At 51.2% G+C, this 17931-nt stretch overlaps 10 protein-coding genes and 1 non-coding gene across 11 annotated transcripts; 5 read left to right on the top strand and 6 right to left on the bottom strand.

Annotated features, from left to right (window-relative positions):
* Positions 1-534: 534 nt before the first annotated feature.
* Positions 535-1414, bottom strand: P170DRAFT_450751 (V-type proton ATPase proteolipid subunit; the record flags this gene model as incomplete). The annotated part of the gene is made up of 6 exons (XM_024851143.1): positions 535-577; positions 635-720; positions 780-864; positions 926-1032; positions 1080-1166; positions 1367-1414. 6 exons carry the CDS (start codon positions 1412-1414, stop codon positions 535-537), a joined length of 456 nt encoding a protein of 151 aa, XP_024698799.1.
* A 395-nt stretch (positions 1415-1809) lies between these two features.
* Positions 1810-1898, bottom strand: P170DRAFT_t200. The gene has a single exon. It is a non-coding gene; the product is annotated as a tRNA-Asp (tRNA).
* Positions 1899-2009: 111 nt separating this feature from the next.
* On the bottom strand, positions 2010-3021 carry P170DRAFT_459190 (oxidase ustYa family protein; the record flags this gene model as incomplete). Its single annotated transcript, XM_024851848.1, has 2 exons — positions 2010-2742; positions 2813-3021. The coding sequence occupies 2 exons, from the start codon at positions 3019-3021 to the stop codon at positions 2010-2012; spliced, it is 942 nt and encodes a 313-aa protein (XP_024698798.1).
* Positions 3022-3428: 407 nt separating this feature from the next.
* Positions 3429-4954, bottom strand: P170DRAFT_513859 (aldo/keto reductase family protein). The gene is made up of 3 exons (XM_024855152.1): positions 4869-4954; positions 4209-4785; positions 3429-4144 (listed from the first exon to the last, which is right to left on the bottom strand). The coding sequence occupies exons 2-3, from the start codon at positions 4741-4743 to the stop codon at positions 3630-3632; spliced, it is 1050 nt and encodes a 349-aa protein (XP_024698797.1). The 5' UTR covers positions 4744-4785; positions 4869-4954; the 3' UTR covers positions 3429-3629.
* A 266-nt stretch (positions 4955-5220) lies between these two features.
* On the top strand, positions 5221-6466 carry P170DRAFT_440960 (aspartate/glutamate racemase family protein). Its single transcript, XM_024850202.1, has one exon. It carries the CDS (start codon positions 5337-5339, stop codon positions 6219-6221), a length of 885 nt encoding a protein of 294 aa, XP_024698796.1. The 5' UTR covers positions 5221-5336; the 3' UTR covers positions 6222-6466.
* A 21-nt stretch (positions 6467-6487) lies between these two features.
* P170DRAFT_440959 (gamma-tubulin mipA) lies at positions 6488-8713 on the top strand. Its single transcript, XM_024850201.1, has 8 exons — positions 6488-6665; positions 6747-6787; positions 6885-6997; positions 7078-7131; positions 7204-7386; positions 7439-7642; positions 7701-7787; positions 7844-8713. The coding sequence occupies exons 1-8, from the start codon at positions 6658-6660 to the stop codon at positions 8519-8521; spliced, it is 1368 nt and encodes a 455-aa protein (XP_024698795.1). The 5' UTR covers positions 6488-6657; the 3' UTR covers positions 8522-8713.
* A 1970-nt stretch (positions 8714-10683) lies between these two features.
* P170DRAFT_480468 (AN1-type zinc finger protein) lies at positions 10684-11060 on the top strand (the record flags this gene model as incomplete). Its single annotated transcript, XM_024853782.1, has 2 exons — positions 10684-10896; positions 11004-11060. The coding sequence occupies 2 exons, from the start codon at positions 10684-10686 to the stop codon at positions 11058-11060; spliced, it is 270 nt and encodes an 89-aa protein (XP_024698794.1).
* A 627-nt stretch (positions 11061-11687) lies between these two features.
* On the bottom strand, positions 11688-12847 carry P170DRAFT_440955 (DUF1754-domain-containing protein). The gene is made up of 3 exons (XM_024850200.1): positions 12102-12847; positions 11906-12003; positions 11688-11832 (listed from the first exon to the last, which is right to left on the bottom strand). The coding sequence occupies exons 1-3, from the start codon at positions 12405-12407 to the stop codon at positions 11811-11813; spliced, it is 426 nt and encodes a 141-aa protein (XP_024698793.1). The 5' UTR covers positions 12408-12847; the 3' UTR covers positions 11688-11810.
* A 504-nt stretch (positions 12848-13351) lies between these two features.
* On the top strand, positions 13352-14263 carry P170DRAFT_513855 (uncharacterized protein; the record flags this gene model as incomplete). Its single annotated transcript, XM_024855151.1, has 1 exon — positions 13352-14263. One exon carries the CDS (start codon positions 13352-13354, stop codon positions 14261-14263), a length of 912 nt encoding a protein of 303 aa, XP_024698792.1.
* Positions 14264-14506: 243 nt separating this feature from the next.
* On the bottom strand, positions 14507-16496 carry P170DRAFT_440954 (serine/threonine-protein phosphatase 2A activator). Its single transcript, XM_024850199.1, has one exon. It carries the CDS (start codon positions 16256-16258, stop codon positions 14993-14995), a length of 1266 nt encoding a protein of 421 aa, XP_024698791.1. The 5' UTR covers positions 16259-16496; the 3' UTR covers positions 14507-14992.
* Positions 16497-16838: 342 nt separating this feature from the next.
* Positions 16839-17768, top strand: P170DRAFT_480464 (uncharacterized protein; the record flags this gene model as incomplete). The annotated part of the gene is made up of 2 exons (XM_024853781.1): positions 16839-17271; positions 17344-17768. The coding sequence occupies 2 exons, from the start codon at positions 16839-16841 to the stop codon at positions 17766-17768; spliced, it is 858 nt and encodes a 285-aa protein (XP_024698790.1).
* Between the last annotated feature and the right edge of the window lie 163 nt (positions 17769-17931).

Raw genomic sequence — 17931 nt, 5'->3', positions numbered from 1 at the left:
TCCGATCCGATCTCGGACATACAGACGAAATAAGACATGAGAAGGTTCAGAGCCATGACGAGGTCGCAAGTCGATTGTCCCCCTTGGTCAGAAAAAGCAATAATGGTTACTCAGTTGTGGGGGGAAGAAGAAAACTCTCCGATACGGCCAGCTTAATCGTCAGCCTCGTTCCATGGTGAGCCCCGAAACAGTGGTGGTATCTCGTTATATTTGGGAGGGTTATCTATGGCATATGAGCAATACCTGCGCCTTGACTATAAAATCATACATATCCCTTATCCCGTGGTTCAGTGGGACGCCCCTTGCCTCATGCTAGCCTTGATAGTCCCTCGGTCATGAACGGATGGTGACAGAGCCTTGATCTAAAAGCGGAGGAGATCAAAGCCGATCCAGGCTACCCCTTTCCCCGGCTCGTTCCCTAACAGGATATACAATAGAATGGTAGATTTTTGATGGTACAATCTCAACATCCGAGGAAGTGAGTTCTACTCACATCTGGGATGCTATTCAACCAAATACGCCAAGTCGCTGGGATCAAGCCCTGGACTTCGAGTTGAGAATCAAACCAACAATCAGGCTAGCTAGCGTCAGCAATCCCCTGCCTGATGAACTGTCACGAAGAATGATGTCTTACCCGTAGAGCCCAAGCACTTCCGCAAAGATAAGAATGAGAATCATTCCGACGTAAACGCGGGATTGTTGCATGTATGCGCGCACGCCCTACGCAAATCATTAGCGAGCTGAACGATGTTGCGGCTTGCATTTGGAGTTGGGCTTACCGCATCTCCAATAATTCCAATGGCGTAGCCAGCGGCTAATCCGGTAAATCCAACAGACAACCCCGCTCCAAGGTGCATGAAGCCCCTTTGATGGATGTCAGCACGGCAAAAGGGGACTGGGCCTGTGAGGGCAGAGCTGAACATACGTATACAGAGCCTGACTATGGTCCCGGTCCAGGTCACCGTGGATAACGACGGCAACAACAAGCCCGTATACCGCGATAATACCGGACATGATCACGGGAATCAAAGACTGGCCCAGTTAGTAGGGAACGGAATCGCAGCATGTCAAGGTCATGCCTTCATGATCAGATCCGGCCTGAATGTTCCAACACCCGAAATGGCAATTCCAGCCTTTGCGGTTCCATACGCGGCTCCCATCGCTGTCTCGTTGTGAGTCGGGGGACATTGTCAAGCTAAGAAGATGTAGGGGACGTACTCCCGAAGATCATCTTCGAGAGGTCGTTAGCGCCATCGATCGAGTTGGGGATTCGTCGGAGGGACATACTGCAGCTGCGATACCCGCCTAATTGTTCGCATCAGCATAGATTCCGTAAAGGCAAGATGGTTGACCAATAAATACTCACAAACGAGAAGAAGGGGGAGAACTTGGGCGCGAACTCGCTGTCCGCCATGGTGAAGGGTGATCGGGAGAACCTGGGAAGTGATAAGAATAGCTCCGAAAGACGCGATCCAGCGACAGTCAATTGAGAGACGAGATCGATAAGCAAGCAGACGCTAGAAAGAAGTGCGTGACAACCACGGGCGAGACGGGTTGGCGTTGAGTCTCGAGCTGTTGAGAGAGCGTCTTGTCCGTTCCGAAGCAGCTCGCGGCCATGTCAGCCACTCCGACCGCTTACCGCCCTCCCGACCGCCTCCTCGTTCTGCTGGTTTTGGCGTCGGGTTAGGCGGTGTGACATTCCAAAATGACATGGATTCTCTGGTAGAAAAGAAAAAATCAAATCAAACTAAAAAATAAGCCAGGAGATGACGCTATTATTTATTCGCCCGCGCAAAAACAAAAAGTAATCTCCCCGACTGGGAGTCGAACCCAGGTCTCCCGCGCTTGTTCTCGTTAAGAGTGACAAGCGGAAATCATGACCGTTAGACCATCGAGGATTGGAGATGTGGAAGTCGTCGCATCTATGATCTGTGGATCTTTGGGATAAAAGAATCAACATCTACTCCTAGGCATTGTGTTACTGACAGGCCAGGCTTCTTCTCACAATCCTATGCAACATCCCCATCATCCATGATGTCTTCAAGATGGCCATACATTTCCGAATTGACAATCTTCTTGAAGTGGCTACTTGTCCTGCGAGGCTCCTGGCCCACTGGTCTCTTCATCTTGACAAATAAACCCTCGTCCACGGCATGGCGATGTTGCCAGTCCATTAACGCCCGATAGTCCCGGCATCTATGCGGAATATTGAAGTCCGGCCACGGATGATCGACTGCATCGGTCCAGATGTGGGTGAGAATATCTGTATTTGCGTGGCAGAGGATATTCTGCAAAATAATATGGATGCAATGCGACAGATGAGCGCGGTGCTTTTGGGTGGTCTGGTTATACCCGCCTGGGTACGTGTTGTGGTAGTAGTGCTCGAAATATGCCTCTTGTCGCAGCGCATCTAAGCAATGCAGCTGGTGGAACACGTCGACCCGACCGGCGTATAGGTCCGGACCCAGGCCGAATTCCGGTCCTAGTTTCACTGACTTCTCCGGGTCTTTCCCAATCGCCAACACATCTTCCCGTGTCAGAGGAATTGGCCTCGTATCGGCGAGCTTGGACCAGGCAATGTCGACTTCAAGGCTGGGTTCCTGGCGGAATATGCTCAGCGGATCGTTGTTGAGGAAATTGCCATCGATCCACTCCGTGGAAAAGGAGACATCGGCATCGTCCATGGCGGGTGCTATAAAACCATCAACCTCACAAGCGGGCTTGCCATTCGGTTGGCCATTACTTACAGGGCATCGAGATGAAATCTCTCAGTGAGTTGTTTGTGTTGTGGCATCCCATTCTCGTGAGAGACCCGAAGAAGAATATCCCCGTGATCCCGAGGAGCGTGGTGTTTATCCATAGTAACGACACTCGGGATAGAATCTGCTTGAGTTTTTCATGGCGAGTCTTACCTTTTGGCGTTGATTCGTGGGTGATTTCTTTATCTTCTTCACTCTCCACTCGATCGTATTGAATGGAATTCTTGGAGAATTGGGACATGAGACGTTGAAGCCCTACCATCTTGAGATAAAACTTCTGTTCAAGAGTATTCGTTGGGGGGGGGGACAAAAAGGGACGCATATGACTATAACTATACATAGGAGAGCTCAAGACCAAACCTGTAGGATCCCGGGCTCAGTAGAACACATCCGAGCCGGGTATGACACATGTGCAATAGGCTATGCAGGGCAGTACATACCACCCCGAGTCTGATTTTAAGTGGCTGAATCGAAGTCAATGGAATATTGGCCAGCATGTTTCAAGCTTTCTCCTAGCTTTATCAAGCTCTCTGGTTAAAAACGGCATATGGAGAGACATAAGCGAAGGGTACGTGCAAGAGGACATAGGTAATCAAGTAGCCTATCTTAACATTTGTAGCACATTTGCATGATTTATTGTTATTTTTAAAATTTTTATTTTTAATTCAACAGCTGCCTATGATACTTCCGATGGTTTTTCTGTTTCCAGGATGACTTGTATTTAACTCCCAGTATGCATACTACCTAGGTAGTAATGACACTACGATGCCGATTGGGACACTGCAAGTCTCAATTCCAACAACCGAAGTATATATGTTCATCGTTTTGGATCATATATTTACCTATTTACTTGTCAAGATTGTGCAACACCTAAGCGCTTGACTTGGACCCGAACAAGGCCTTGGTGTCGTAAGTGTAATTCAGGTCAAGATGCCAATAGTTGGGAGTGGTGGCTTTTGTGATCAACCAGGCCTTGTCCAAAGCCTCGACCACCTCTTCTGGGAGCGGGCCTTTCTGAACATCTCTCAAGTTGGCTTCTAATTGCGCAAAGTTACTCACACCGATCACAATTCCATCCCGGCCATCGTCTTTCATGTTGAGAGCAGAATGATGGTGAAGCCAGCGGAACGCAGTCTCCGGCAATGTCAACCCGTGCTTCTCGACAACAGGTTCGACAACACGCAGGGCGTCGAACGTCGCATCATGGAAATAACGATTGCGGTACAATTCACCAATGACAGATTGGGCACTGTATCGACCCTCCGCGGGGATATCCTTGGACTTGTATTTGCCGGAGAAAATTCCACCCGCGAGGGGGTTATAGATCACGATGTTGATGCCATACCGCTTGCAGGCATGGACCAGCTCAGTCTCGATGGACCGCGCTACAGGTATCTCAATCAGATCCAGTGCTATGATGGTGCAGGTCTCGGTTCAGAAACAACTTACTGATGGCATTGTACATGGCCTGGTATATGGTCGGGCGCACCCACCCTCTCTCGCTGCAAAGAGTGGCTATCTCCGCAACCTCAAATGCCGTGTAGTTACTAAGGCCCAGTTCTACAAACTTCCCCTCTTTATGCAGCTCATTGACAGCCTCCAAAGTCTCTGCAAAAGGAACAGAGCGATCCGGAGCATGCAGGTAGAAGATATCGACCTGGTTGGTGCCCAGCTCTTTCAGAGAGAGCTCTAGGTTCTCCCGGAGAACGTTAGGTTTGTGATCCCCATGTTTTTTGGGATACCACTTCGTTGCCAACGTCAGACCACGCTCCTTCCATTTCGCCTGGGTGGTAAAGGCTTCCTGCTCTCCCCCCACGTAGATCCGGGCGGTGTCGACCTCGTTGAACCCCTGCTGTTGGAAGTAATCCAAACATTTGTTGTAGTCGTCCAGAGACGTGATGCGGGCTCCCTTCGACTCGTCGGGGCCAAAAGTCATCAGACCCAGGATCACCCTTGGCGTGGGATTCTGTGCCACCAAAGGCATTTTGAAGGATCGGCGCGTGTAACGATCTGGATGCTGGAACTACTACCATGGCGGGGGATGCGGAGATCACGTCAGCCCAGGAATGAGGATGCAGTAGCTGGGAAATGTGGAGGTTCTGGAATTACCTCAATTGGACAGGATATTCCTGGTAAGAATTTAAGATTGCCGTGCGATTTCTGGATGCGTGTGTTCCGGAATGACGAAGTCGTACGGGGGAGACTTTAAAGTGGGATGTTGGAGATACGCAGCGGCTGATGTGATCTTCCCCGCATTCAGTAAGCAATCAAATGCCGAGTCTTGGTCTTCTTCTCCCCGAATCGCCGCCGCATCGAGTAACTCCATGAGGAAGTGTATACCACCCTTGCATTTTTGTACTCTCGTCCCTCATACAGCTGACTTGCTGTCCGAGAATCGGTGGCGGTCCGTCTCAGTATGCAGTGTTCCGTCGCTGCTCTGACTGCGAGCTAACACCCACTTCCTTCCCTACTAGCGATTCGCTAAAATTCGCCGTCTTCAACAGCCATCTATCATCCCCAAATCCGGTTCCCACAACATTCCGCGATCATTGATGTTGCCGATCTCGCTGCTCCACCATGGCTCCAACCACTAACAGACGGTTCGCTATCCTGGTCATCAACCCGAATACTTCGCAACACATGACGGATACGTTGAATCCCATCGTGGAAAACCTCAACTTCACGGACGTCCAGTTCAATTACTTCACGGCTCCGTCAGAATCCGTCACTCTCGCGGATGGCCGAATCATTGAAGGCGTGCCCAGCATCAACTCGGGGGAGGACTCGGCGAAATCCGCGTTGCACTGCATGCCCTTCGTGGAGCCATTGATACCCAAATATGACGCTTTCCTTGTGGCGTGCTACTCCGCTCACCCCCTCGTGGGTATGCTGAAAAAGGCAATTACAAATCTGGAGGACAGTGCCTCGATAGGAGATGCTCCGGGACCGGCAGCGACGAGGAAATGTGTGACCGGAATCTTTGAGGCCAGCGTTGTCACGTCGCTGTCTTTGATTAGCTCGTTTCACCTCATCGGCGATCAGGGATACGGCAAGGCCCAGGCGAATGATACATTCGGGATTATCTCCACGGGTAGTGTCTGGAAGGAGGAGCTTGGCAAGGCCGTAGCTGAAATGCTCGTTCATTCCGAGGGTGCCAACAACCCGACCCGTCGTTTCGCTGGCGTAGAAACGACCGGACTTACAGCGGTTGAACTACATACCACCCCCGCGGAGGAAGTGAAGCGAAGAATCAGCGAGGCTACCGAGAAGCTCATCAAGAGTACGTCCGATCCGTTGACTGCGATTTGTATGGGATGTGCGGGCATGGCAGGCATGGAGGAAGCGGTGCGAGAAGGCTGCGTCAAGGCCTACGGACCGAAGCAAGGCAAACAGGTGAGAATTGTTGACGGCGTGGTTGCCGGTGCTGGGCTGCTTGTAACGGCGTGCAAAGCCGGATTTTGAACCTACCCGTCATGACCAGCAATAGCGAGAAGCAATTCGTTTGACAAGAGAGATAATGCTGAGGAGCAAAAAAGATATCTTGAAGTATTCCTTCCAACGGAATGGCTCCCATCGAGAGCATGGCTGGGGAGATGTGCTTATTGCATTGCATTGTTTACGCGGCAAGGCCCGTGACCGGCTGCCCAAGGCGCCAACCCCGTCAAAATTAGTATTAATTAGATGGAGAATTACGAATATGAAAATCCCCATTATACATATATGGCTCTTCTGCCTTCTTGTTCAGATCCAATCATCCCAAACGCAGATCCGGTGCATTGCGGTAGACAAGCTGCTGGAGGCCTGAGGCAACCACATCGTCACACTCCAATTCAAGTTTCCCCGCGGCGCGCTACGCGTGGGCCGTAAACCATCGACTACCCTCAGCGGCCTCCCCAAGATGCCTAGGTACGTGCTCCTACGCCAATCCTTCAGGCGGACTCCCTTGTTACTCAACGAATGGATTACTGACAACGGTCTCGTGTGCAGAGAAATAATCACGATCCAAGCCGGCCAGTGCGGCAACAACGGTACGAACGCCCTCGATACACATTTGCGCCCTTCTCTAGCTCTGTTCAGCCGGCATATAGGTATCGAATTAATGGTGCTGACCCGTGAGATTTGCAGTCGGTGGCCAATTCTGGCAGCAGCTCTGCCTGGAGCATGGAATCAGCCAGGATGGAAACCTGGAGGAGTTCGCAACGGAGGGCGGCGATCGCAAGGATGTCTTCTTCTACCAGGTACTTTCCACGCTGTCGAGCTGGCTGGCATTTATGGCCTCCAAGTTAGGGAGAAGGAAATACTAATCGATCTGGTCTAGAGTGACGATACCCGGTACATTCCTCGAGCGATCTTGCTAGACCTAGAACCCAGAGTATGATGCCATTCCCGTTCGAGAAACCGCAAATTCCTCTTCAAACGACATGCTGAGATTTCTGAAAACTAGGTCCTTCACGCCATCCAATCCGGTCCCTACAAGAACATTTACAACCCCGAGAACTTCTTCATCGGACAACAAGGCATTGGTGCGGGGAACAACTGGGGTGCGGGTTATGCTGCCGGCGAAGTGGTGCAAGAGGAAATCTTCGACATGATTGACCGTGAAGCAGACGGGAGTGACTCGCTGGAGGTAAGAATATATTGAGCAAGAACCTTCATCGGCCGCTGCTGACTCGGCACAGGGGTTCATGTTTCTACATTCCATTGCCGGCGGTACTGGCTCTGGACTGGGCAGTTTTATCCTGGAGCGAATGAACGACCGGTTTCCGAAGAAGCTCATCCAGACATACTCCGTCTTCCCGGATACGCAGTCGGCGGATGTCGTGGTCAACCCGTACAACAGTTTGCTTGCGATGAGAAGATTGACCCAGAATGCCGACTCTGTGGTAAGAACCCGAATCATATGAAACATGTTCCGCGGGAGTAGCTAAAGAGTGACTTTAGGTGGTTTTGGATAACGGAGCACTTTCGAGGATCGTTGCAGACAGACTTCACGTGCAGGAGCCCTCATTCCAACAGACGAACCAACTGGTAAGTGGGATTTCTCTCTGCAGCCCGAGAGAACGTGGTCGCTAAATTGCCACCAGGTTTCTACCGTCATGTCCGCGTCGACCACCACCCTCCGTTATCCCGGGTACATGCACAATGACCTCGTTGGGATCATCGCTTCCCTCATCCCGACGCCTCGCAGCCACTTCCTGATCACGTCCTACACGCCGTTCACGGGCGACAACATCGAGCAGGCGAAGACGGTGCGGAAGACGACGGTGCTGGACGTCATGCGACGTCTGTTGCAGCCCAAGAACCGCATGGTCTCGATCAACCCCACGAAATCCAGTTGCTACATGAGCATTCTCAACATCATCCAGGGCGAAGCCGATCCGACCGACGTGCACAAATCCCTGCTCCGAATCCGCGAGCGGCGATTGGCGTCGTTCATCCCCTGGGGCCCCGCCAGTATCCAGGTTGCCCTGACCAAGAAGTCGCCGTACATGCAGAACACGCATCGGGTCAGCGGACTGATGCTGGCGAACCACACGTCGGTCGCAACGTTGTTCAAGCGGATCGTCCAGCAGTACGACCGACTGCGGAAGCGAAATGCATTCCTGGAACAATACAAGAAGGAGAGCCCATTCACGGACGGGCTGGGCGAATTCGACGAGGCGCGCGCCGTTGTCATGGACCTGGTCGGGGAGTACGAGGCGGCGGAGAAAGAAACGTACCTGGACCCCGACGCCGGGAAGGAGAAAGAAATGGGCGTGTAGTTTCATTTATTTTTTCATCTGGTGTTTTTTCTTCTTCTTAGCTGGTGGTTTCACGGGCGATCTGGTGCGTTGCGATTGGCACATGGCGTTTCTACCACGGATTTGCGTTTCCCTTTTGCTGTCTGATAACCCTGGGGGTCCTAAGTTTACCGATTTCATCCATACAACTCTGATCACGTCAACGAAAGAAATTGAGAAGGTCGACGGGCATGACTAATAGTAGTAGGACTCTGTAGTTACCAACAACCCCTCAATACGTTGGCAAGGCCGATATCCATCCTTCAGGAGGATTGAGTATTCACTATCTCCAGACCAGCCGACTAGTTCCCGGCCAACCCAGCAGCTAAAGCGAAACCACAGACCCCCACGGTGCCAGGGTCAAGATGAAGTGTCCGTCCACCCTGCCTTGCATGATCCCCCCGACGGAGGAGTCGCGAGGCAATGATCGACTGAGCGGCCTCGTCGTGTCCAGTCTGTAGAGGATTCCGTGCTCGCCTGACGAGGTGTTTACATTAACAAGTGGGTAGGTGTTCCTTTACAAAGGGAAGAATTCTATGGGTTGCTTGTTTGCATTTGTTGTGTTCTTTTTATTGTTATATTAATTAATTAATTAATTGATTTTTTATCTACGCAGTATACCTGGGGATATCCGTTATCTCTCAGATAGAGCCAAATCAAGAGAATAGATAAACCCCCTCCCCTCCCTGTCGTCAAACCAACCCGGGAGCAGGCCGCAACGGCGATGAGGTGTCTGCCGAGGGTTTGTGCCCAAGATGAGGAGATTCACGACGGCGAAGGTTTGGTGGAGGAGGGGAGGGGCCTGAACGGATCCGGCGTTTCGTCGGGGATCGTGGCACAAGTTGGGTTTGGAGATGAAGGTTTTGTGGAATTTTCGAGGAAGTTTCCTGTCTTCGGGGATTCTTGGGTTGGGAGGAGACGGGAAAAGTTTGATTCGCACCCGAAGGTTGATTCCTTGGATGTGTTCTATTCTATTCTAATTTATTTTATTTGGGTTGCCTTCATTTTATTTTATTCCCTCTTCAAACCGGACAAGATACGGTGTGTAGGTAGTTACACACCATGTCGATCCAATAACGCCTCCCTTACTCCGGAGTACAGAGTCGCCCACGGACCTCCGAGGGATGTTCTTCATGGATGGCTGCAGAGGGTAGTTGCATGAGCCGATATGTATGTATGTACGGAGGACGGTGGGATGTGATTGTGGTCGGCGTGCAGGGAAAACGGCTGTCTGTCCGGATTGCGTGGCGTTGCATAGGATCTATGGGATATCCATTTGATAGGGGAAGACTCGTATAGACCGAATGATTCAGGAATCAGGGGACTCCGAATACTACGCAGTAGAATAAGTAATACCAAGTCACATGAGAGGCAAGAAAGGGGCCTAATCGACCCTTGGATCGGGAAGCGCAACCGGTCGACTTCCTCGCCATTCGCCTCATCCTGACTGCCAGTCCATTCTTCTGTCCTCCGGCTCCACCTCCCCCCGATTTGCCTCCACCCGATAGTCCCAGTGACTAGTTGGCCTGCGACGGACGACGACGACGTCGGATCAGCGCGGTGCAGGTGGCCGTGACTCAGCCGGTCATCCATGAATCCTCTCGTGGCTTCCATTTAAATTGACTTTGCGCTGCTTCTCGCCTTTTGCCGCCTCACTCTTTGTTCGTCCTTTTTCTTCCTGGAGTTCTCCGTTCCCGATCCTACCGCACCTCCTTTCTTCTCCTCATCCCTATCTCCGCCCTCGCCCGTATATATACTCGTCCTTATCGCCTCTCTCTCTCTCTTCCTCTCTCTCTCTTCCTCTCTTCCTCTCCCTCTCCTTATCTCTCTATCGGACCTCCTCTTCTGCCTTTCCTCGGCTTAAACCTCTCCGCCGTCCACGTCACCCGCAAGCGTCCGCTGCTCAATTCACCCATCTTTCGGTCTGCGTCTCTCCTGACTGCGATCGCTACTCCGCTTCATCGCCACAACCACTATCGTTGTCTTGTTTGACCAATAAAACAAGCGAAACCAAAAAAAAAAAAAGAGTCGCTCTCGCTCGTTTCTCACCAGACGACTCCCCTTCCGTTCGCTCTTCCCAGCGCTTATCGGCCCCGTTCCGACAGCTCCTCCACTCCCCCCGTCCGAATCGCCACTCTTGCATCATGGCTCCCCGTAAGCCCCGTTGCAACTTCAAGGAGTGCAAGGAAGCCGCCCAACGCATCGTCGGCGACTGCAGCTTTTGCCACGGCCATTTCTGCTCGAGGCATCGCATGCTCGAGGCCCACTCCTGTACCGGCCTGGAGGACTGCAAGAAGGAATCCCACGCCCGCAATGCCGACAAGCTGAACAACGAGCGCACCCAGGTCATCAAGGGGGTATGAGACTCCCCGACCGCGGTTCTCGCCCGGCCAGCATCCAACTACCTTTCATTTCGTCACGATTTTCTGCGGATTCGGTCATCGAACCGGTTGATAAGTTTTAGCGCGGTGTCCGATTTGCGCGCGGAATCCGTTCATCTTCCATTTTACTTCGTCATTAGCAACTGCCGCATGGTCTTGGTGACCCTCTGATATTTCTTTTTCTTGTCTTTATGGGTTGGGAGGGATTCTTTTCGTTTCTTTTACTCTATTTCGCTATCTTAGTCTTGGATCCGATCAAGATCATGTGCAAGGCGTTGTTCTCTGCGGAGTTTTGTCACATACGGTTTTGAATTAGTTTTCGCATGAATCCTGAGGGTTGATTTGGGCTGGGGACCTTGTCCGCCACGCAACGATCCCAGGATTCCCCTTTTTTTGTTTGATAATTTCAACTTTACATTTCATTTTACCCTACTACACTCAGTCCACTTACTACATACACATATGAATAGAAGGGCGAGTTTCAGGTCGCCCGTGTCACATACGCAAACGCCCTTAGGTATATACAGCTGCAGATTCGATGACCTGGATTGTCCAACCACCAGGCTGGGAATGGGCAGCAGGCGTGGCCACAATCGCCCGTCGTGGCCAGTGAGCAGGCGGAACGTAGCCGTGTCATATGATGCTGGCCAGACTAGTTGCCTTGGTGCGATTCTTCATTTCGTCCGATGAAACAAATTGCATCCTAGGAAAAAATAGAAAATAAAATAAAAAAAGACATGGAAATAAATCTACTCTCCAGTAAGTATAGTCGCACGAGCAAATCCAAGGAAACCAACAGAAAACTCCCCCGTCCCAAGCAACAATGAAACCCACGTCCCTCTCGGCAAGAAGACCGACAATGATGTGATGGGACTGTGAACCGCTGCCTTTTAACCCGGTCCGATCTTCGGCCTGGAATGTCGTCAGTTCGAAAGATGTCCACAACATCCATGGCGTGCCAAAGACTCTATCGAGGGGAACTTACATGTCGTGATGCTCACTCAGCCGACTCAGGTACTTGTTGAGCTCCTCCACTCGCTCTTTGTGTGTTTTGACTCCGTCGCGTTTGAGCCGTTCTTGGAGCTGGGGTTTCCGTTAGTATATCATAAAGGGAGAGATGGAAGAATAATAATAGACAACATAAAAATATAAAAATAAAAATAAAACTGAACCAAACATACCCTCTTCTTCTTCGCATCCTCATACTTCCTTTCCGCCTCCGTCTTGCCCACCACCACGCCACCATCCTCCTCTGCTGCCCCTGTCGAGGCCGTTACCTCGTCGTCCGGTTTCCCCTGGCCCTGGACCTGACCTTCTTCATTGTTCTTATCGTGGCCGTCGTCCCCCCTGGCCTCCTCCGTCTTCTTCTCCTCCTCTCTCTTCTTGGCCTTCTTCTTTTTCTTGTCTACTCGGCCGTCGCTGACCTTGGAGCCCTTGAGCTTGAGTTTTCCACCCCCGCCCGAGGCGTATTCGCTGCCTGGGGGCATTTTGCTTTTCCCCGCAAATATTAATTCGGGGTTTTAGATAATTGGAGATTGAAGTGAGGAGTGAGGAGAAAGAAGTCGCACTGCCTGGTGAGGATGCCGGGCCGATCAGGTGCCTTGTGGGTTAGCGCGGTCGCTGCTTTAGACGGGTCATGTGACATCGTAGTATAGGAGTGTACATTTCTGATACTAACCACTGGGATAGGGAGGTGATTTGTTGGATTGGGGATAAGGTCTAGATTGAGTATTGCTGTTTTTATTAATTACCGGAGCAGTGTTGTCGTTGTGTGGTTGGTTATGGGGGTGGTTTTAGCCTAGAGTAGCATTTGTTAACTAGATACAAGAAAGTCTAGGAACTGATACTTGAGTGAGGTATGGGTGAAATTGTTGATTACCTGAATAATCAAAATGTGGTTATACTATTAGGACCTACTACTGTCGTCAGAAGATATGCTATGAGAGCTAGTAGGAAAGTAGCATTAAGCATGAATTGATCGATTTGATTCCGTCGATATTGAACTTGTTGAACTCATTGAGTACAGGGAAATACCCCTTAGATGAGCGAAGACCTACCGGAATTACACTGTGAAAGATAAAGACAGACTGGCATTCTCCTTTGAACTCAGATTTATTCCATCTAGAGATCATAACTAGAAAAGAGCCGCAGGATGTTCCCATGAATCTATTGGAAAGTCTCTTCTCATCTTTATCGATGAACCCATTACATGGCACTTCCCCTTAACAAATGCAATATTCCTTGATTCCTATGTGGAATATGCTCGTCTAAAAGAACTAAATCGTATAAATAGCTGCCCATCTTCCATTTCACATCACTCTATCCACCATCTTCATCCGTTTTCAATTCCAACACACCTCCCCTCACCAACAACCATCTTCAATCTCTTCACCAACCACCACCGAGATAACTTGATCTCCAAGACACCAAGATGGCCGATTCTAACCACCCAATTGCTCTCACCCCCGAGACATCTGAAACAGGTGTGTTCGTCTATTACGTCCACTTCCCCCTAGGCGGTTTGATGCAAGCTGACCATTCAAAGGACGAGCTATTGGACATGCTCAGGCAAGACCTCCGGAACCAGAGTCTCACTCTCTACCGCACCGAGAGCGACTGCCCGGCATCCGGCGTGGTCCTGAAGGTTCGCGTCGAGTACGAAGACGAGGCCGAGGTCCTCCGCACGGCCCAAGAGGCGGTCGACTCCGAGATGGAGAACAGCGGCATTGCCGTATCTCCTGTGCGGACGGAGAGCGAGGAATCGGATTCGGCGGCGGAGGCCCAGCTTCAGAATGAGATGGCCGCGGCGGTCGCAACGGCGGCAGCTAGTGGTAACTCTGCATTTCTGGCCGCGGAAGGGAATATGCGGCTGGAGATTCTGGCCGCTGTTGCCGTTACGGTTGCTGGGGCTGGTGATGTGGCCGGTCCTGATGCTGCGAGTCCCGTGGCCAGATATGTGAATCTGCCCGAGAATGAGAATCTGAGGATGGAGATCCTCGAATCTGTTGCTGCGGCTATTGCTGATGCTCGTGATAATGCCGCTGGTGCTGGTGCTGGTAATGGCGGTGCTGGTACCCTGGGTGACGGGAGCCCTGGGGGAAGACCCCTTAGGCTGATCGAGGATGAGAATGGGGACCTGGAGGTTATCTCTGATTCGTCTGGTCATGAGGAACATACGGGAGAACAACCCGTTACTATGATTCGCATAGATGATAATGGGAACCTAGAGATGTTCTCTGTTCCTGTCTCTGATATTGGGAGATATATGAATAGAATTACGGTGGTCGAGCATGAGAATGGGGAGATGGAGGTTGTATCCAATCCGTCTGATTCTGATAACTAGCCGCCAGTGAAGTGATGCAGTCTTCTCTCTCAATTCTTGCTTGTTTGCTTATTTGGGGATGTAAGGTCATGAATATATTGAATGGCCAGGCTTCTCCTGCATTTCTTTTGTTCGGGAACAAGGGTTTTTCTTTTTACCTTCAGATGGACACATCTTGAGGGTTTGCTTGAAATTCAATTAAATGAAAAAAAGGGTTTGAAATGAATTGATTCGAATTCATAGATTGTTCTGTTGTATTTTGATAGTAAAGTAAAGTTGTCAGCTGCGATATTGATATCCATCTCATACCTGTATTCATTTTCATGAGATAAGAGTCAAGGAGTTTGCTTTGTTTATGCGTTGGATATTGTCAATTAGTTTTATCTGTAAGTTATTTCTCATATTTTGACTCAGTTGTAAATTCTGAAAGATTGTCTTTGATTGAGAGGGTCATTTGCCACGGTGATGAATTCCATCCAAGGATGTGGTCTTAATAGTGGACATTCTTTCTGAAGCTTGTTTGAGTTATTAGTGTATCTTGATTATAGTGTAATGAGATTGTGCGTTGGTTATCAATGGAGTGGATGAGGTAAATGAAAGTGATTATGATTTGGCACACCAGTACGCTAATGTATCTGCAAAGCACTGGTTAGTCAAAATAGCAAAGACATCAACCTGAGAAAGTGATTTCCATTATCATGTACCAAGTAAATACCATATTCCATTCATGCATCATAAAGCCAGCGTAATCTAGTCAAATGGAATTGGCCGCAGCCCTGTCCCCCCAACGCGTTTTCGCATCTCTTCTCCCGCCGCCACCGAACTCGGCACCTTGATGCCGCAGCAATCGCCAAAGTGGTCGGTATGTTGAGCATGGGCGTGGTCATTGCCATGGTCATGGTCATGTTCATCCAGCATGTCCTCCGTCATCTCCCCCATGCCCTCTGCGGCCGGCAACAGGCTGCCGAACAGGAAGTGCTGCATGATCGGCAGCTTGCCCAAGACCTCCTTGACGAACATCTTTTTCATGCCGCCTTCGATCTTGGTCCAGTTCTTGGCCCCGGAGATGTCGTCCAGCATCGGACTATGCCACCGCAGCCCCTTGACGTTTTTCACGCTATCCACCCATCGCACCTGGTCCAAATAGATGTACTGGTCGCCTTCCTCGTCGAGAATAGCCGTGTTGTGGATGCCCAGCGGCGTGATGTAAGGGTGGCCGACAAGCTGCGAGGCGCCGAACAGGAATGGGAGAAAATGGTAGTCATCCAGACCCCAGACACCGTGGGAGCCGGCGGGTTCCAGATAGTATGTGGCTTGCACCTGGCGCATCAGATGCATGTAGTTGACGTATACTTGGAAAACAACCAGGGCGAAGTCTGGTTTCGAGAAGATTGACATCTGGCGAAGACACAAGAGCCACATCATGAAATTCAGCTCATGTCCGGACCCGTAGTCGAGTCGGTCCCGCGAGCCTAGCGAGTGAATGAGATATGATGACGCCTCCTCCACGGCCGCTGCATCTTGTATTCCCAGAATATTCCTATGCCAGGCGGCGCATTGCGTGGACACATCGTCGAATAGGTCGCGGAAAGCGGGGTTGCCAAATCTCGAGCCGCCTTGATCGATGGAGGGATGTTGTTCTAGGAGCGTGCGGATGTTGTTCACGACCGACTGGATCTTGGAGATATTGGGAGAGGGTGTTTGGCGGTTGAGATCGGTGGCGGCCCGTCCCCGCACCGAGTCGGAGAGACCGAAGATGAACGCAAGGATTAGGGTATAGGTCGGCGAGGAGAGAAAGAGCTCGTGGTCATGTTTCGACAAGATGCGGCGCGCCGGTCGTGCATATTGATGGGACGATAGATCGGGGGGATTCGTGAGAGGCGGGGTGACGGGGGCAGGCTCTCTGGAGGGCGCCGATTGAGACTTGCGATTACTCGCTCGAAGCTCCGAGAGCTTTTTCGACAAGTCGATCTTGCCGGACGGAGATGGGTTGGGCACGGACACCTGAGAAGCCATCTTGCAAAGCAAAAAGAGTACGGAGTCAAGACAATCCAACCGCTCAGTTGACTTGTTCACACGGCATGCAAGACGGTCAGTTGACGGCGGGCACATGACTGAAGGCGGCTGGGTTCGGCCGGCAGAATCGCGGAGGGGACCAACACCGACCGCCTTCTGTATGGGCTCACACATTTCCCCCAATAGGACTTAGCGCCTGGACTGTGATCATCATGTGATCGACGATGAGGTAACCGTAAGCGGTTAGCGTTGCTGCCGGCGCAGGAAGGCGCGTGATGTCGCTTTAAGAAAAGAAAAGAAATGCAGGTGCAGTCAGGCCAACTTAAAGAACCGGTCACTCTGTGAGAAGCCTGCGCCCCTGTTTTGACTCCTCATGCGTTCTTTATCTCTCCCTCTTCTAACGTCGAGTCGCCCTAGGGAGTATAGACTGCTGGGACGGGTGCGGATTGATTCCTAAATCTAATCTCCACCTGCCTCCGAAAAGCTGGGGTTTGTTTCCGAAATCCACATCGTTCTTCACGAATAGCAGTTGTCGCTGGCTATCAATGTATGACCCCTGCGATCGTGCGAGCACGCCATCATGGACTACTCTGATTTGATCCGTCCGAACGCCAGGGAGGTCAACGCCTCATCTCCCACGCATCGATCTTCGTCCCCCCATTCGTCTCGCAATGAATCCAGACGCATGCCTTCCTTCGGCTCCCAGAACCGCGCCCTGGCGCCTGATCAAGGCCCGCTGCAACCCGCCAACGAATCTACCCCAATCGTGAGGAGCTCCGACTCGTCCAACCGCCACTACCAGTCGACCGACGGCCTGAGAAATCGGGATTCGGGCTCTGCAGACACGCCTGGAAAGAACTCGGCGCACCGAAATCCCGGGGCTGCCGATCAACAGGCTCAGCAGTCAGAATTGGCAGAGCCCAAGGCGTCATGGTATAGTCAGTTCGCCGACAGGTACGGCAGTCTGGAACTGGAGAACAAGGGGAGTGTTGCTCGTGATCATCTGGCATTAGGTGCGCCTGGCTTAATTCTTGCCCCTCTCCGCCGCCGGCGTTTTTACTGACGGGCTGCATGATGACCGGTAGAACGGACATTCCTCGCCTGGCTACGGACCTCGCTGGCCTTCGCCTCTATTGGAATTGCAGTGACCCAATTGTTCCGCCTGAACAGCTCTACTAACGGTAACACGTCGAATGCTGAGGTTTCGATGCACGGCCTCCCTCCCCTTCTGTCGCCTCCATTCTACGACCCCAAGGCTGTCCACGCTACGATTGCTTCGGCACGCCTTCGCAGCATCGGCAAACCTCTCGGGACCACATTCATTGGCGTTGCTATCCTGATTCTTTTGGTTGGTTTCCATCGCTACTTTGAAAGCCAGTATTGGATCATCCGTGGTAAATTTCCCGCCAGCCGCGGCAGCATCGCGTTGATCGCGTTTGTAGCCGTTGCCTTGATCATAGCGGCCTTAGTCGTCATTCTTGCCATTTCTCCCGGCGCAGTTGAAAACTAGCGCTGCATTTTGACCCGTGTACAGATATTCCGGGAGGCCTCGTATCATGAAGCGTTGGTATGTGTATGCTTATTCCAGCGAGCTTAGCGTTTTTGATATATCCTTCAGATTATTATGCATTAGATAGATAATTCATGGATTGCGGGGTTCGATCTCTAGGGGA

Source organism: Aspergillus steynii (genome assembly GCF_002849105.1).
Source record: "Aspergillus steynii IBT 23096 chromosome Unknown P170scaffold_10, whole genome shotgun sequence".
Taxonomy (NCBI): Eukaryota; Fungi; Ascomycota; class Eurotiomycetes; order Eurotiales; family Aspergillaceae; genus Aspergillus; species Aspergillus steynii.
The sequence above is the reverse complement of the archived record's forward strand: the minus strand, read 5'-3'. Positions and strand labels throughout refer to the sequence as shown.

Excerpts from the sequence above, each read along its gene's own strand:
- P170DRAFT_440959 (XM_024850201.1), top strand. Across the intron at positions 6,788-6,884 it reads CGGCCAGTGCGGCAACAACG|TCGGTGGCCAATTCTGGCAG; the intron begins GTACGAACGCCC and ends TGAGATTTGCAG. Across the intron at positions 7,132-7,203 it reads TGCTAGACCTAGAACCCAGA|GTCCTTCACGCCATCCAATC; the intron begins GTATGATGCCAT and ends TCTGAAAACTAG.
- P170DRAFT_440954 (XM_024850199.1), bottom strand. The coding sequence starts at position 16,258 with ATGGCTTCTCAGGTGTCCGTGCCCAACCCATCTCCGTCCGGCAAGATC.
- P170DRAFT_513859 (XM_024855152.1), bottom strand. The coding sequence starts at position 4,743 with ATGCCTTTGGTGGCACAGAATCCCACGCCAAGGGTGATCCTGGGTCTG. Across the intron at positions 4,145-4,208 it reads GGCCATGTACAATGCCATCA|CGCGGTCCATCGAGACTGAG; the intron begins GTAAGTTGTTTC and ends AGATACCTGTAG.
- P170DRAFT_440960 (XM_024850202.1), top strand. The coding sequence starts at position 5,337 with ATGGCTCCAACCACTAACAGACGGTTCGCTATCCTGGTCATCAACCCG.
- P170DRAFT_440955 (XM_024850200.1), bottom strand. The coding sequence starts at position 12,407 with ATGCCCCCAGGCAGCGAATACGCCTCGGGCGGGGGTGGAAAACTCAAG. Across the intron at positions 12,004-12,101 it reads AGGATGCGAAGAAGAAGAGG|CTCCAAGAACGGCTCAAACG; the intron begins GTATGTTTGGTT and ends CGGAAACCCCAG. Across the intron at positions 11,833-11,905 it reads CTGAGTGAGCATCACGACAT|GCCGAAGATCGGACCGGGTT; the intron begins GTAAGTTCCCCT and ends ACGACATTCCAG.